The sequence below is a fragment of the Zophobas morio genome, unplaced genomic scaffold (assembly GCF_036711695.1).
Source record: "Zophobas morio isolate AGI-343-1 ecotype UQ-CSIRO unplaced genomic scaffold, CSIRO_AGI_Zmor_V1 ptg000026l, whole genome shotgun sequence".
Classification (NCBI taxonomy): domain Eukaryota; kingdom Metazoa; phylum Arthropoda; class Insecta; order Coleoptera; family Tenebrionidae; genus Zophobas; species Zophobas morio.
In genome coordinates, this window is record NW_026972131.1 from 14,817,254 (window position 1) to 14,835,602 (window position 18,349).

General features: G+C 31.5%; 1 protein-coding gene across 9 annotated transcripts in view; it reads left to right on the plus strand.

The window, feature by feature from the left end:
• The window catches only part of LOC135136381 (Ca(2+)/calmodulin-responsive adenylate cyclase), a 182,977-nt gene that overhangs the window by 139,793 nt on the left and 24,835 nt on the right, over window positions 1–18,349 (plus strand). For 4 of the 9 annotated variants that reach the window (XM_064065627.1, XM_064065619.1, XM_064065620.1 and 1 more), the window contains exons 8-11: window positions 7,230–7,412; window positions 15,566–15,646; window positions 16,002–16,082; window positions 16,592–16,777. In XM_064065627.1, the coding sequence (XP_063921697.1) occupies window positions 7,230–7,412; window positions 15,566–15,646; window positions 16,002–16,082; window positions 16,592–16,777 (531 nt within the window). The remainder of the gene's footprint in view (window positions 1–7,229; window positions 7,413–15,565; window positions 15,647–16,001; window positions 16,083–16,591; window positions 16,778–18,349) is intronic. The other 5 variants (XM_064065622.1, XM_064065623.1, XM_064065624.1 and 2 more) reach the window with 5 other exon arrangements.

The window sequence follows — 18,349 nt, forward strand, 5'->3', positions numbered from 1 at the left end:
AACGAAAAAACTGAAAACTCGAAAAATCAAAATACCGCAAATTTGAAAAATCAGAAAATTAGAAAGTAATAAAATCGAAAAGTTGATAGAAAAATGGAAACTGAAAAATCTAATTCGATGAAACTGTTGGTCGAAAAAACGCAAAATCGATAATCGAAGTGACCTTTTTTTGAGACAGGTTGTATAAGTAAATCTAAAAAATATTACTGCAATGATAAATCACAGGTATAGACTCATCATATCAAATTTAACGATGACGTCATGCATTTTTTGGCGAAGATAAGCAAATACATTTTGATCGTGGCTTTGAAAGTATTCTTCGACTTTCGTTCCATTTCAAAATTTACTCTTTGTATATTTCAGTGTTCACAACGAGTTCACCAATTACGCTGAAGTATCCAAAGATTAAATTTGTCACCGAAAAGATGTCGGAAGTAATAAATTATCCTATCGAAGAACGTTCGGTCCGGTGTTAAACCTCGAGCCAAGAGAGACCGCAGTAAAGGATAACAAATGGAACGGATAAAATAAAGCGTCAAATATGATTGAGAAACTTTTAACCAAAATTAAGAAGTTTATAAACTGAACATTTTTTTTGCTTTTTGAAATGTAGTACACTTCAAAAAATGTCCGTGACTTACTTTAATAATACAGAATATTAGTGTGATTTTGAGCATATTCTCGATGTTATTAGAGTAGGACAATTTTTTTTTCTAACTAATTGACAAGAATTCAAAGTATTCAGTTTTGCAATTAGACTCATCATATTCTGAACATTTTAGATAGGGTATTTATAAAATTAAAACTAATTCAGGGTAAGAATTTGGTCAACACGTAAATTTCGTTGTAGTTTGTACCTACAAATTCTGCCCTTGGACGATTTGGACCGCCTCCTTCGGTGACGACCGGCAAAAATGATCCGCCCATAGGCTCAAAACATTTGCGTGCGATTGTACGTATATGCGGAAACAATGTAGTGGTGCCTCGAGGGCAATTTAGTTCGCCGGCGTTCAATCTCGGGCATCGCGAGCGCCATTTCAGAGCCGTTTCGCCTTTGATTTCTCGCAACAAAGAAAATACTCTCGAGTAGTTTTTTTCTTTCGCCATTTCTATGAGTGGAGATTGCATTCTTTGTAGTGTGAGGGAAGTATGACATTTCACTTATTTTTGATTATTCGCGCCTCGTACTTTATTTTGTTAATTATCCACCGTATCTGTCGCAAATACAAAGCCCGTTTGAACTTTTGAATAAAACCGAGAGCGGCGTTGTATTTGCCAGAATTTCCACATTTATGCTCCTCTGTTTTCGATGTGTCCATTGTCTATGCACGGTCGATGCACTTTTCCTGTTCCCAGTTTTCTTACACATATTTACGACACGTTTTTCCAAAGTGTGGGTTGTTTTTCGTGTTAACAGAGTTTTACTTAATATGTGTGTAATTTCCTCGAGGAAGCGTTTAATTGGAAATTCCATTAGTACGTAGGGATTGGAGAATTACGGCAGCTCAGTTTTTTTGCAGTTTTATTAATCTCTTTGCGAAATATGATTAAACGAATTTTCCGGGACGCTTTCGTCCTGCTACGAATTCAATTATCTAATGAAATTTTAATTATTCGCTTTCGCCGTCGGATGTCCAAGGAAATCTAATTCGTTGTGTTTTATTGTGTGTTTCGACACTAAAAGCTCAGGTGGGACCCCTAAATTGTACCCTCTCCCGATCGAGTTGTAGAGTGGTAGAGTAGGCTGCAAGCGGGCTTGGGGAGTGCGTGCTAGTAGGGCTGTTAAAGACAAGTTTCCCCACGAAAGTCACTCCACATCAAACTCGTCGCCTGAGGACTGGTTTGATCCACAGACCGGAACGCGCTCAGGCGAATGTCGACTCTAAGCGCTCAGAATTTCTGCGGGAAATAGTTATTGTTTAGATGTTTTATTTACAAACATAATATCACTCGATTTTGACATGCAACTATTTTTTTGTTTAACTAAGATCCATAAACCGAAAAATTGAATTATCGAAGAATCAAAAATTTGAAAAATCGAAAAATTTTAAAAATCGGTAATTAAAAAGTTCCTAAAATTGATAACCTTGAAAAAATTGAGAAATCGAAAACTTAAAAAGCCGGGAAATCTAGAAATCGAAATTTCGAAAAATTCTTAAAATCGAAAAATTGAAAAATAGACATATTGAAAAATCTACAATTTAAAAAAAAACGAGAATTTGAACAATTGGATAATTGAAAAATCGAAACATGGAAAAATTAATTAAAAATATTGGAAAATCGAAAATTAAAAAATTCCGATAATAATTGAAAAATTAAAAAATCGAAGTACCTATAAAACAGTCGAAAAATTGAAAAATCTAGAGTTTAAAAAACGAAAAATTGAAAATTCAAAAAGTAAAAAGTCGAAAAACCAAGAAATCCAGAACTCGAAAAGTCGAAATACTAAAAAATCGCAAAGTGAAATATCGAAAAATTGAAAAATAGAAGAAAAATTGAGGTATTGAAAAACTGAAACTGAGACATTTGAAATCGAAAAATCAAAAGATCGAGGACTCGAAAAGTCGAGAAGTCGAAAAATTGAGAAACCGAAAGAAATATCGGAAATTTAAGACTTCGGAAAATTGAAAAATTAAAATATAGAAGAACTGAAAACTGTAGAATTTTAAAAATTGAAAAATTAAAATATCGAAGAATTGAAAAATTGAGAAATCGACGCATAAAACAATCGAAAATTTGAAAAATCTAACGTTTAAAGAATGAAAAACTGAAAATCCAGAAAATAAAAAATCGAAAAATCCAGAAGTCGAAAAATTGAAGAATCGAAATATTGAAAAATCCCAAAACGGAGAGAATTATCGAGAAATTGAGAAATTAAAAAACTGGAAAATTGATAAATCGAAAAACCAAAAAAGCAAAGCCGAAAAATCGAAGAATTAAAGAACTGGAAAATCGAAACTTTGAGAAGTTTAGAAATGGGAAAATCAAAAATAGATTAATGGAGAAAACGGAAAACTGACCATTTAGCAACGTCAAAATTTTTAAAAAATGGGAAATATAAATATTGAAGAACTGAAAAATCAAAAAACACCGGGAAATCCAAAAATCGAAAAGTTGAAAAATTTTAAAAATCGAAAAACCAAGATGGCAAAATTAAAAAATGGAAAATTTGATAATTGAAAAATCGAAAGATGGAAAAATTGGAAAATCGAAAAATTAATTTAAAAATATTGGAAAATCGAAAATTAAAAAATTCCAATAATAATTGAAAAATTGAAAAATCTAAAGTTTAAAAAACGAAAAATTGAAAATTCAAAAAGTAAAAAGTCGAGAAACCTAGAAATCCAGAACTCGAAAAATCAAAATACTAAAAAATCGCAAAGTGAAATATAGAAAAATTGAAAAATATATATCAGAAAAATTAAAGTATCGAAAAACTGAAGTCGAGACATCGAGATTTCAAAAAATCAAAAAATCGAGAAATCGAGGACTCGAAAAATTGAGAAACCGAAATAGGCCAAAATCGAAAAATCGAAAATTTAAGACTTCGGAAAATTGAAAAATTAAAATATAGAAGAACTGAAAACTCGAGAAATCGAAATATAAAACAATGGAAAAGTCGAAAAGTCGAAGAATCGAAATATTGAAAAATGCCAAAACGGAAAGAAATATCCAAAAATTGAGAAATTAAAGAACTGAAAAATCGAAACTTTGAGAAGTCGAGAAATGGGAAAATCAAAAATAGACTAATTGAGAATTCGGAAAACTGACAATTTAGCAACGTCAAAAATTGAAAAATTGGAATATTGAAGAACTGAAACACAAAAAATTCGAGAAATCGAAAAATCTAAAATTTAAAACATTGAACAATTAAAAAAAATTCGCAAAATTTATGTATTTAAAACTGAAAAATCAGGTAACTGGAGAATCGAAAACATCTTAGAATTGGAAAATCGCAAAATTGAAAAGCCCAAAAATAAAAAATCGTAACATCGAAAAATCAGACGATCGAGAAATCGAGGAGTGAAAAATTGAGAAGAAAAATTAAAAATTGAAAAACTGATGAATCGAGAAATTGAACAATCGAAACATCTGAGTTCGATAAATGGAAAAATCATAAAATTGGAAAACCGAAAATTTAAAAATTCGGAAAATTGGAAAATTTAAATATAGAAGAATTATATAAAACAGTCGAAAAATAAGTGCAAAAATCGAAAAGTCGAAAAATCGAAAAACTAAAAATGCCAAAACTCAAAGAAATATCCAAAAAATTGAGAAATTAAAAAATTGGAAAATTGAGAAATCGAAAAACTAAAAAGGCAAAGTCGAAAAATCGTAAGCTTAAAAAATCGAGAGATTGAAAAATCAAAAACCTGAAAAATGGAAAAATTCAAGAATTAAAGAACTGAAAAATCAAAACTTTGGAAAGTCGAGAAATGGGAAAATAAAAAAAGATCATTTCAGAAATCGGAAAACTGAAAATTTAGAAATATCAAAATTTGAGAATTTTAAAAATCAGAAGATCGAGAAATCGAGAAATCGAAAAATCGAAAAGTTAGAATTGGAAAAATTCATAAATCCAGAGATTGAACAATCGAAACATCGATTAATAGAGATCTCAAACAATTGAAAAATCAAAAATTTAAGACTTCAGAAAATTGAAAAATTAAAATTTTGAAGAACTGAAAAATTGAGAAATCGAAATATAAAACAATCGAAAATTTGAAAAATCGAAAGTCCAAAAAACGAAAAACTGAAAATCCAGAAAATAAAAAATCAAAAAATCGAGAAGTCAAAAAATCGAAAAGTCGAAGAATCGAAATATTGAAAAATCCCAAAACGGAAAGAAATTTCCAAAAATTAAGAAATTAAAAAACTGGAAAATTGAGAAATCTAAAAACCAAAAAGGCAAAGTCGAAAAATCGAAGAATTAAAGAACTGAAAAATCGGCAAACTGACAATTTAGCGACGTCAAAATTTGAAAAATTGAAAAATAGAAATATTGAAGAACTGAAAAATAAAAATTCAAAAAATCTAAAATTTAAAACTGAAAAATCGTATAACTGGAGAATCGAAAACATCTTAAAATTGGAAAATCGGAAAAGTTGAAAACTGAAAGAAATATCCAAAAAATTGAGAAATTAAAAAATTGGAAAATTGGGAAATCGAAAAACTAAAAAAGCAAAGTCGAAAAATCGTAAGCTTAAAAAATCGAGAGATTGAAAAATCCCTAAACGGAGAGAAATATCCCGAAATTGAGAAATTTAAAAACTGGAAAATTGAGAAATCAAAAAATCAAAAAAGCAAAGTCGAAAAAACGAAAAATCTAAGAATTAAAGAACTGAAAAATCGAAACTTTGAGACTCGAGAAATGGGAAAATCAAAAATAGTTTAATTGAGAAATCGGAAAACTCACAATAGAAATATTGAAGAATTGAAAAATAAAAAAAATTGAGAAATTGAAAAATCTGAACTTTAAAAAGTTGAACAATTAAAATATCGCAAAATTTATTTATTTAAAAATCGGATAAGTGGATAATCGAAACATCTAAAAATTGAGAACAAAAATTAAAAATTGAAAAACTTATTAAAATTTCGTAGAATTTAAAAATTTAAATATAGAAAAATTGAAAAATTGAGGAATCCAAGTATAAAACATTCGAAAATTTGAAAATTGTAAAGTTTAACGAAAAATTAAAAATCCAAAAAGTAAAAAATCGAGAGATCAAAAAATCCAGTAGTGCAAAAATCCAAAAGTCGAAAAGTCGAAGAAACGAAATATTGAAAAATCCGAAAACTGAAGAAAATATCCAAAAATTGAGAAATCAAAAAAGCAAAGTCGAAAAATCGGAAAATTGAAGAACTGAAAAATCGAATCTTGGAGAAGTCGAGAAATGGGAAAATCAAAAATTGATTAATTGACAAATCGGAAAACTGAAAATTTAGCAACGTCAAAATTTGAAAAATTAAAAAATAGAAATATTTATTAAAGAAGTGAACAATCAAAATATCACAAAATTGAAAAATTGCGAAATCCAAACATCAAAAATTCAAAAAATAAAACTCGAAAATCTAAAATTTAAAAATCCAAAAACTAAGAAATCGGAAAATTGGAACTCCAGAATTAAAAAAATTCAAAAATCGAATAACTGGAAAATAGAAACATCGAAAAATTGGAAAATCGAAAGACTGAAAGGCCCAAAAGTAAAAAGTCGAAAAACTGAGAGATCCCAAAAATTAAAAAATCAGAGGATCGAGAAATCGAGGAGTCGAAAGCCCAGAAGAAAAGTTAAAAATTGAAAAATTGAGAAATGCAAAAACCTAGAATTTTAAAAATTGAAAAATTAAAACATCGAAAAATTGAAAAACCCAAAGTTTAACGAAAATTTGAATATCCAAAAAGTAAAAAATCGAGAAATCAAAAAATCCCAAAATTGGAAGAAATATCCAAAAAATTGAGAAATTAAAAAATTGGAAAATTGAGAAATGTGAAAAATCAAAACTTTGGGAAGTCGAGAAATGGGAAAATAAAAAAAGATGACTTCAGAAATCGGAAAACTGAAAATTTAGAAACGTCAAAATTTGAAAAGTTGAAAAATCTAAATATTTAAAAATCGTAAAATTGAAGAGGACAAAAATTGAGAAATCGTATCACTGAAACATCGGAAAATTGAGAAATCGAAAAATAAAAATAAATTGGAAAATGTTGATTATTTTTCCAAAAATAAACTCACCACTTATTCAGAAATCATAAACGGAGGATATATAATTTAAATTACATCAACTAGTTATTGTAAAATTTGGAGATTACGTCATTTTATTGCTGGTGGTGATGAGAAGATAAAATGAGCATTTTACCATTTGATTATACAATTTGAAATGGAAATGTCGTTATTCGGGAACATTACGTATTAAATTATTAAGATGTTCAAAACGGCTTATAGATAAATGGCTTAGAGTCGATATTACCCTGAGTGCGCTCTGGTCTGTGGATCAAACAAGTCCTCCGGCGACGATCTTTCGACTTCTTCTCCCGACTTCCTAATCACCCCCTGGCATAATAGCTCATTTGAACCCCTCACCGCAAATTGCCCGTCGCAATTTAACAGCCCCGCAGTAGCGTAGTTAGCGGACATCCGACGTAGTTTCGCCCCCGTAGTTAGACCGCGCTTGTCTCTAACCCTTGTGACTAACCTGCCCTTCCGGCCCTTCCGGTGGATCTCTTCCAGCCACTCTTGTTCAACACGCTGCAGGTCCGGTCTGCCCTTGGTGCGGCTCAGAGGCGCAAGCTCAGCTTCAAGAACGTCTCGAACGTGGTGGTCCAGCTCCTCCACTCGATCAAGTACTCCATGGAAGTGCCCTTCTCCAACATGGCCCTCCAGCCCGACCTCAAGTCCACCAACGCCAGGAAGGTAAGTCCGGCCCGAATACGGCCCCTGGTGGCGACTCTCGGCGGACATGGCGCAAACCGGACTCCGTGTAATCGGAACGATTACAAATTAATTAGTCGAGGTGGGTTTTTTTCGCCGGTTATGAATATGATTAATTATAATTAGGCTTGATTGATCGGCTCCGGCTGGAAAGAAAGGTAATGCGCGGCTGCTGGTGTTGAAGCAGAAGCGGGTTTCCATTTTTTTCTTTTTTTTTTTTTTGCATAAGTATACGTAATTTTGCGTTCCGCGCTTTCGCTGTCTCTGTCTGGTAGCGAGTACGCCGCATGTGTTGGGTTGATGGCTTGGGAAAAAAATGTGACCAATCGGCGCGTGGTTGAAAAAATTAGCGCCGTTTTGATTTTGGTGTCATCCGGTCGTCGACGTAAGTTTTCAGCGTCATGTCCGCGGAGAAACTCGGTTCTATAACCATAACTAGTAACGTAGAGATAAATGCAACGCACTTATTTATTATTAATTTTTAAGCACCTCTGCACAGTTGTTTTCACTTTCATATGCAAAATATTCCTCTAACCGTTACAGCCGCACTCTCGCACTGGAACCGTTTTTGCATTAAATAACACACTGCATTACAACTATTGAACGATATACTGCACAAGTTTAGTTCTAATTAAATAAGTTAGAGATTTATAGGACCGCAAGAGGAATGCGATTTATTGGAGAATTTCGGTTCAGTGAGACATGAAATGCTTTTTGGCACATTGTTGCATTAGCTCGTCGTGATTAAGGTTGATTTTCCTTTGCGGTCAACTTTTCTCACGTCAGGATTTATGTGTGTTTGTTTTTGCACATAGCACTATGGTTAATGTTACTCTAACGACACCGTTTGTTAAGTGGGGCGTCGCACACGTCGTTTACGTCGTTTACGTCGTTTACTTAGAGTGTGCGACATCCTGAATGCCGCCAGCAGAATTTGCAGCAACTAGTTAATATATTTGCATCAGCTGGAAATTATTCCGATTGTGCGAGCTCAAAGCGAGCATATTGATCCGAGTTGGAAGTCTGAATAGGAGTTTGACCTAATATACATCAAATTTGATGGAAATAATATAGCTGGGGGCTGCATTTTTTCGTTAATAATTGATTGTGTATTGGAAAGCGGCCGCCATAACGTTTCTCTCTCGTTGTAATATTGACGAAATTGTTTGTACACAAATAGAGTTTTAGTATAACTCGTTAGGCTGACGTGGCGACCTTAGCTCTTGATATTTCGTGTAGTTTTTTAAGTTTTTAATTTTTAATGCGATGATTAAAAGCGTCGTCGGGGTTCGGCATCTGGAATTGCGACAGATGGCGCCGCTTGTCGCGGTTGTCGACAGGTGGCGCCGGTTGTCGAAAAGGCGCGAAATTCCACCTGGCCGAACTGTGTCGACTGACTTATAGCGATTTAGCGCGCTTGTGTCTGGCACTGTAGCGTTGAATGTAAACCTAGTACAATCGCACGCAAATGTTTTGAGCCTATGGGCGGATCGTTTTTGCCTCCGTGTTGAATTTTTATCCGAAACGTCCAGATTTTTGGAAAAAAAATCAAAATTATAAAACAATATTTTGCAATTTAATTTTGAAATTGCAAAATCGAATACTTTAAAATCTTGCAGATGTTTTAAAGTCATGATAGACATGATACATTTTTTATTAAATATATTTGCTTATCCCCTCTAAAAAATTTATGACGTCACCTCAAAATTTTGCAGAATAAATCCTATCTTAAATGTATAAAATATGATGAGTTTTTATACTTGTGATTTATCACTGCATTAATATTTTTTTAGATTTGGTTATACAGGGTGTCTCAAAAAAGTTAATGACTGAGTCAATTTGTTTTATTGAAGAAATCAAGAATATCAAAACTGAATACTTTGAAATACTGTGGATGTTTTAAAGTTTTTGTAAGCATGGTAACTTTTTCGAAAATTTGATTAATCAAATATGCGGCAAATCGAAAATCGGAAAAACTGAAATTCACTAATGCAAAAAACAGAAAATCGAAAAATACAAATCGTAAAAATCGAAAATCTAAAAATGGATAACCAAAAAATCGAAAATTCAGTTAATCAAATACCGAGGTCGATCGAAAAGTGGAAATTCACAAACCTCAAAAGTCAAAAATTTGTAATACTGAAAATTAAAAAAATCAAAAACAAAAATTAAAAAAAATCGGAAATTAAAATAATCAAAATATATGAAGTAGAAAAAATTGCAAAGCCTAAAAACTGAAACGAACAGAAAAATCGAAAAAGCAAAAAATTCGAAAAATCTAAAATCGCAAAAGTGGGAAATCGAAAATCTGAATAAAGAAACTTGGAAATTCTGAAAATTGGAAAATCGAAAACCAAAAAATCGGAAAGAAACAAAATTGAAGTCTAAAAGGTGAGAATGGAAAAATTGAAAAACCGAAAATTCTAAAAATCGACAATGGACAAATTGAAAATCGCAAAATTTAAATTGAAAAATTGAACATAGAAAAATCGAAAATTCGACTACTTAAATTTTCTAAAAATCGAAAAATCATAAAACCGAAATATCCAAAATTCTAATGGTCGAAAGTCTGAAAACTGAAAATCGAAAATTCTGAAGCATTTTTAAAATTACCTGAGGAAATTCTTTTCTTGATTTCGACGTCCAGAAGTTATTTTCGACTGTAAGTCTTTGAAAATGGCTACAATTTTTCCAGAATCGCCAAAACAAAATTTGCCAATTTTTGAAAATTTAAAAAAATGGACTTTGAAACCGAATGTTTAGAAAACGTTGGTCCGGGGTCATTAATACGCTGTCTTTTTCGATTCAACTCGTAGAAATTATCTCCCAGAATTTTTTTTTAATTTTTAAGCAACTTTTCCAAAAGTTCCTGATTTCGACATATGAAATTGTTGATATTTTCCCGAGCATTTTGAAAATTACCTAAGGAAATTGTTTTGTTGGTTCAACGTCCAGAACTTATTTTTGGCTTCAAGTCTTTGAAAATTGCCACAATTTTTCCGGAATCGCCAAAACAAAAATTGTCAATTTTTGGAAAATTTAAAAAATTTGACTTCGAAACCGAATGTTCAAAAATATTGGTCCGAGATCATTAATATGCTGCCTTTTTCGATTCAACTCGTAGAGGTTATCTACCAGAATTTTCTCTGGACTTTTACGCTACTTTTCCAAAAGCTCATTTTTTCGACATATGAAATTTGACATTTTTCCGAACATTTTTGAAAATTACCTAAACAAATTGTTTTGTTCATTTAATTAATTCTTCAGTTAATTTCGGTAACAAATCTTTGAAAATTCATACCATTTTTCCAGAATCGCCAGAACAAAATTTGCCAATATTGGAAATTTTTAAAAATTTGAATTTAGAATCGAATGTTTAGTCATCAACACGCTGTATTTTTCGATTCAGCTCGTCGAAATTCATGTCTGAAAATTTGTGTGGGTTTAAGCCAACTTTTCCAAAAACTCATTTTTTCGACACATGAAATTTTTACATTTTCCAGAACATTTGTGAAAATTACCTAAAGAAATCTTTTGTTGATTTCGACGTCCAGAAGTTAATTTGGGCTTCAGTCTGGAAATTCCTACCGTTTTTTCCAAATCGCCAGAAAAAGATTTGTCAATTTTGGAATTTTTTTAAAAATTCGCTTTTGGAACTGAATATTTAGAAAATTTTTGTCACACTGTAATTTTCTATTCAGCTCGTCGAAATCAATTTCTGAGAATTTTTTGTGGATTTTTAGGCAACTTTTCCAAAAGCTAATTTTTATCCTATCTTAAATGTATAAAATATGATGAGTTTTTATACTTGTGATTTATCACTGCATTAATATTTTTTTAGATTTGGTTATACAGGGTGTCTCAAAAAAGTTAATGACTGAGTCAATTTGTTTTATTGAAGAAATCAAGAATAGCAAAACTGAATACTTTGAAATATTGTAGATCTTTTAAAGTTTTTGTAAGCATGGTAACTTTTTCGAAAATTTGATTAAGCAAATATGCGGCAAATCGAAAATCGGAAACACTGAAATTCACTAATGCAAAAAACAGAAAATCGAAAAATACGAATCGTAAAAATCGAAAATCTAAAAATGGATAACCAAAAAATCGAAAATTGAAAAACGGAAAAACCAAAAAATCGAAAAGTCAAAAATTTGTAATACTGAAAATTAAAAAAATCAAAAACAAAAATTTAAAAAAATCGGAAAATAAAATAATCAAAATATACAAAGTAGAAAAAATTGCAAAGCCTAAAAACTGAAACGAACAGAAAAATCGAAAAGGCAAAAAATTGGATAAACAAAAATTCGAAAAATCTAAAATCGCAAAAGTGGAAAATCGAAAATCTGAATAAAGAAACTTGGAAATTCTGAAAATTGGAAAATCGAAAACCAAAAAATCGGAAAGAAACAAAACTGAAGTCTAAAAGGTGAGAATGGAAAAACTGAAAAACCGAAAATTCTAAAAATCGACAATGGACAAATTGAAAATCGCAAAACTTAAATTGAAAAATTGAACATAGAAAAATCGATGAATTGAAAAATCGAAAATTCGACTACTCAAATTTTCTAAAAATCGAAAAATCATAAAACCGAAATATCCAAAATTCTGATAGTCGAAAGTCTGAAAACTGAAAATCGAAAATTCTGAAAAGCGGAAAATAGAATATCGAAAAATTTAAAAGAAAGAAAATTGAAGTCTAAAAACCAAAGAATGGAAAAATTAAAAATCAAAAATTCGAAAAATCAGAACCGAAAAGTTCGAAGATTTAAAAAGGAAAATCGAAAAATCAAAAATCTGAAAATTGAAGCTCGAAAATTCGGAAAATCGAAAAGTAAAAAAATTGAAGTCTAAAAGCTGAAGAATGGAAAACTGAACAATCGAAAATTCGAAAATCAAATATCGAAAAATCGAAAATTTGATGAATCAGATATGCGAAAAGCAGAAAATCTGAAAATACAAAACTAAAAAATCAAAAATCTAAAAATGGAAAAACCGAAAATCGAAAATTCAATGAATCTAATACGTAGGTCGATGGAAAAACCGGAAATTTACAAATCTGAAAAATCGAAAATTTGCAAGATTGAAAAACCGAGAATTGAAAAATCAAAAAACCGAAAAATGGAAAATTCAAAAATCGAAAAATAGGAAAACAGAAAATTCGAAAATTCATAATATTGAAAACTCTAAAAGTCGACAATTCAAAAATCGAAAAGTAAACAAATTTCAAAGCCTAAAAAGTGACGAACAGAAAAATCGAAAACTCGTAAAATCATAAAGTGGAAAATCGAAAACTGGAAATTGGAAAATCGAAATATCGAGAATCGACAAATTAAAAAACCGAAAAATCTAAAAATTAAAAAATCGGAAATCGAAAAATGAAAAAAAAAGACGAAAATTCAAAAATCGAGTAATCCGAAACTAAAATAATAGAAAAGTGGAAAAGTAAAAATTGCAAAGTCTAAAACTGACGAACAGAAAAATCGAAAAATATCTAAAAATGGAAAAATCGAAATGCTCAAAAATCGATCATTCGATTAATCAATATTCTAAAAATCGAAAAAACGGACACAAATCCACAAATCTGAAAAATCGAAAATCGAAATATCGTGACTCGAAAAATGAAAAAATCGAAAATTTAAAAAATCCCAAATCGAAAAATGGAAAAATAAAACAAATCGCAGAACCATAAAAACTGAAACAAACAGAAAAATTCAAAAACCACAAAATCGGAAAAACGAAAATCGAAAAATCGCAAATCGAAAAATCGTAAAATCAGAAAATGGAAAATCGAATACTCGAAAATTGAAAAATCGAAGGTCGAAAAATAAAAAAACCGAAAAATGGAAAATTCAAAAATCGAAAAATAGGAAAACAGAAAATTGAAAATTCATAATATTGAAAACTCTAAAAGTCGACAATTCAAAAATCGAAAAGTAAACAAATTTCAAAGCCTAAAAAGTGACGAACAGAAAAATCGAAAACTGGAAATTGAAAAATCGGAGATTGGAAAATCGAAATATCGAGAATCGACAAATTAAAAAACCGAAAAATCGAGAAATTAAAAAATCGGAAATCGAAAAATGAAAAAAAAACGAAAATTCAAAAATCCAATAATCCGAAACTATAATAATAGAAAAGTGGAAAAGTAAAAATTGCAAAGTCTAAAACTGACGAACAGAAAAATCGAAAAATTAAAAAAAATCGAAAAATATCTAAAAATGGAAAAATCGAAATGCTCAAAAATCGAAAATTCGATTAATCAATATTCTAAAAATCGAAAAAACGGACACAAATCCACAAATCTGAAAAATCGAAAATCGAAATATCGAGACTCGAAAAATGAAAAAACCGAAAATTCAAAAATCAAACTATCGGAAAGTAAAATAATCGAAAAATGGAAAAATAAAACAAATCGCAGAACCATAAAAACTGAAACAAACAGAAAAATCGAAAAACCACAAAATCGGAAAAACGAAAATCGGAAAATCGTAAAATCAGAAAATGGAAAATCGAATACTCGAAAATTGAAAAATCGAAGGTCGAAAAATAAAAAAACCGAAAAATCGAATAATTTAATGATTAATGGAAAATCGAAAAATCGAGAATAGAAGAATTAAAAAACCGTAAAATTGAAAAATCGGAAATCGAAGAATTAAAAACATAAAATCGAAAATTCAAAAATCAAAAAAATCAGAAAACAAAATATAATCGAAAAATGCAAAAAATTGCAGCAAAGTCTAAAAACTGACCAACAGAAAAATCAACAAATCGAAAAACGGAAAAACCGAAAACTCGAAAATTCAAAATACCGCAAATTTGAAAAATCAGAAAATGGGAAAGTAAAAAAATCGAAAAGTTGATAGAAAAATGGAAACTGAAAAATCTAATTCGATGAAACTGTTGGTCGAAAAAACGAAAAATCGAAAATCGAAGTGATCTTTTTTTGAGACAGCCTGTATAAGTAAATCTAAAAAATATTACTGCAATGATAAATCACAGGTATAGACTCTTCATATCAAATTTTACGATGACGTCATGCATTTTTTGGCGAAGATAAGCAAATACATTTTGATCGTGGCTTTGAAAGTATTCTTCGACTTTCGTTCCATTTCAAAATTGACAGGTGTTACACCTCGACCCAAGAGAGACAGCAGTAAAGGATAACAAATGAAACGGATAAAATAAAGCGTCGACCATGATTGATAAACTTTAAACCAAAATTATGAAGTTTATAAACTGAACATTTTTTTTGTTTTTTGAAATGTAGTACACTTCAAAAAATGTCCGTGACTTAATTTAATGTGAATTTTATAACTATGGTTGGCACAATTAGACCTAATATTAGTGTGATTTTGCGCATATTCTCGATTTTATTAGAGCAGAATAGGTTTTTTTTTTTCTAATTTTATAGGTTACGGAAACTAATAGCACATCACAGATATTGCAAAAAAAATTGGGCTCAGGTTCCAACTAATTGACAAGATTTCAAAGTATTCAGTTTTGCAATTCTTGATTTCTTCAATAAAATAAATTTACTCAGTCATTATTTTTTTTGAGTCACCCTGTATGTACAAACAAATCCAAAAAATATAAATGGAATGGTAAATCACAAGTATAGACTCGTTATATTCTGAACATTTTAGATAGGGTATTTATAAAATTAAAACTAATTCTGCCGTTGGACGATTTGTACCGCCTTCTTCGGTGACGACCGGCAAAAATGATCCGCCCATAGGCTCAAAACATTTGCATGCGATTGTACGTTACCCGCCCCAGCATCTAACGCTTTGTCTCGTTATATTATTATAAACTGTATGAGGTTTGCTGAATGTTGTAATACCGCATGACGGTGTTGTTTGCATTTTAGGATGCGGTAAGTGTTGTATCTCTTCACAAACACTTAACTTCTTAGAACGTAATGTGAGTAGCCAAGAATCACTATACTAGTGGTAAGTGTTCATACTTACTGCCTGTCAGCCATTTAATCGTTTTATAATAACACGCATCGTACATCCAAACCTGCTAACCCCGCGTCAAACGAGTCATTTTTGTTTTGTTCGGCATTTTTTCTTTGAAACGAAATGTTTTGTAGCTGAATGTGATGTCTTTTGGTGTCAATCTGTGGCTTATAGGTGCTAGATCTGCAGCGGGTGCTCCATGCGGACCCTTCGGCGTGCGATTCGTCCCAGCACCCTGCTGAAACTAGCAGCAAAGTGAGTTTCGTAGCTGCATTGCACCATCAAACAACTCAGCTTTTTTGCCACGTCATTATCCGATCATGTCCCTCATTTAGTTTTGTTTATTTGCCTGGAGAAGACCTTTTGAGAGGAAGGCGCTCAGGAAATTCGCATCCCGACTCGTTCCTCGTCCACGTTCATCCCGACCCTCTCCCTGTCCGAGTGCCGCGATTCATCATTGCCTAGTGTTTCTGAGTGCCTTCCGTTTGTTCGTTCAATGTTTGTATTATGTTCGTAGAAGTTTAGGGAACATTGTCAAGTGTCTAATTGTCCGGTATATATGTGCCTAACGTGTAGCCGTAGTCTTTAGTTGGTCTAATGTGGCTTATAGGTGCTAGAACTGCAGAGGGTGCTCCATGCCGAAATCTCACCCTCCACAGAACAAACACGCTCCCCAGATACAGAGACCAATGTGAGTTTCACTCACTGGCTTTGCGTTTTGTCAACATTTTCATAGATACAGTGTTTACCAAATATTCTTTTCCTCGCATGCACGCCGAGACGCACAGACCACACACATAAAGAGCTTTCTAGGCGCAGTCCGTCCCGGTGTGTATGAATTAACTTCTTCAGAACATCTAACTAACTGCTGTACTGTACTTGGTTGAATTTTGGACTGTGTGCCTCTTCGGAGGGTTCGTTGTCAGGGAGTGCGGCGTTTCGGCGCGAAAATCGAATCGCGCGCACGCGCACTCCGTCTCGTTTTTCCCGCCGAAACGCCGCAGCCGTTCCTTGTCAGTAATATACTTTTGTAGATAATTTTAGGACTTCCACGACTAACAACTAACGAAACAAAACCTACTCGCGAATGCTTCTTAGACTTTCACACGTACACACAAACACGCAGACATTACAGCTTGCAGCTTCATTAACGTTGGCCACGTTTGCGCAAATTCTAGTTGTAATTTGTGATTTTTTTAGAATAAAGTGACGGAAAAGTTCAAAAGGCCGTTTAAAAAGAGGCACTCCAGCGTTTACCACCAACCCTCGAACAGGGTTAATAAATACTTGGCGCAGGCAATCGAAGCGAGAAGTGTTGACAGAGAAAAGTCGACCCACGTTAACTTGTTTACTCTTTGCTTTAAAGACAGCAGCAAGGAGAACCAGGTCAGTATTAACTTTTAATAAGGTTAAGTGGCGGTCCGGACCCGAATTATTGTTTGAATATGGGGTCGGACCGAATTACTTTCGGAGTTTATAAAGGGCCGCAAGGAATCGTGTTGTCTTAACGGAAACCATTGTTTAAGTATATTATAGTTGGACAACCTATACGGACAATCACTTTCCCATGTAGAAAAGAATGAATATATATTTTATATCTCACTCGCTTCACTATGAAGTGGCGGTACCTTACGAAAGGGGGTAAAAATAGTTCGTAAACACGTGATGTCGATAAGATAGTAAACGGACGTATTAATCAGTACGTTGTACGGGAAGCAGTCACAAAATACGCAAACGTACGTGTTGAAGACTTTACATATATGTAATATATGTATATGTAGTGCATACCTGTTTCAAGGTTAAGGTAAAACAAATTTAATATTATCGCGGTATACCTATTATCCATGAACTGCATGGCTAACAAATATGCGTCCCTTCGTCCACTTTAAAGGTACGAAATTAAACGACCACTACTTTAATTAATAAGTAACAGGTCATCTAATTTGCCTCCAGAATAACTATGGGTTATCATCAAACTATGAATACCAAATTAATTCAATATGAACATCTTCTTACGTATTTTTTTTATTAACAGTAGTCAAATCATTAAATACATATTATCTTTGAAACTAAAATGCATTTTATCCTAAGATTGTACCACAAAATATTCATCACCATTTAAATATATACGATTTAGACATCAAGAAATAAATTTAAAATCGCAAAAATTATACTAAAACAGCCTTAAATGTGTCTTGTATGTACGTCCTTATCAGTATGTAGGCATTTTAACGCACAGCAATAATCGTTCTTGATGAGTAATGACTGATGACTACTGTAACACAGTAAATCCTCGAAATTGAAAATTTAAAACACTGAAAAATTCAAATATGGGAAAATTGTAAAATCGAGAAATCGAAACATAAAAAAATCAAAAAAATTAAAATTGGAAAATCTAAAATTTAAAAATCGAGAAATTGAAAAATTGAAATATAGAGAACTGAAAACTCAAAAAATCGAAAAAAAATAATAATTTCAAAAATTGAAAAGTTAAAATTGAGAAATCGAAAAAATGAAAAATCACAAAATTGAACGAAATATCAAAAAATAGGAAATTAAAAAATTGAGAAACAAAAAAGTCAAAAAAGCAGAGTCTAAAAATCGCAAACTTAAAAAATCGAAAAATTGAAAAATCAAAAACCTGAATAATCGAAAAATTGAAGAACTGAAGAACTGAAAAATCGAAACTTTAGGAAGTGGAGAAATGGGAATATAAAAAAATAGATTAATTGAGAAATCCGAAAACTAAAAATTCAGAAACGTCAAAATTTGAAAAATAAAAAAATATTGAAGAACTAAAAAATCGAAAAATCTAAAATTTAAAACATTGAAAAGTTAAAATATCCTAAAACTGAAAAATGGAGAAATCCAAACATCAAAAAATCAAAAAAATTAAAATAAAAATCTAAAATTTAATAATCGAAAAACTGAAAAATCAACGAATCGAGAAGTCGAGAA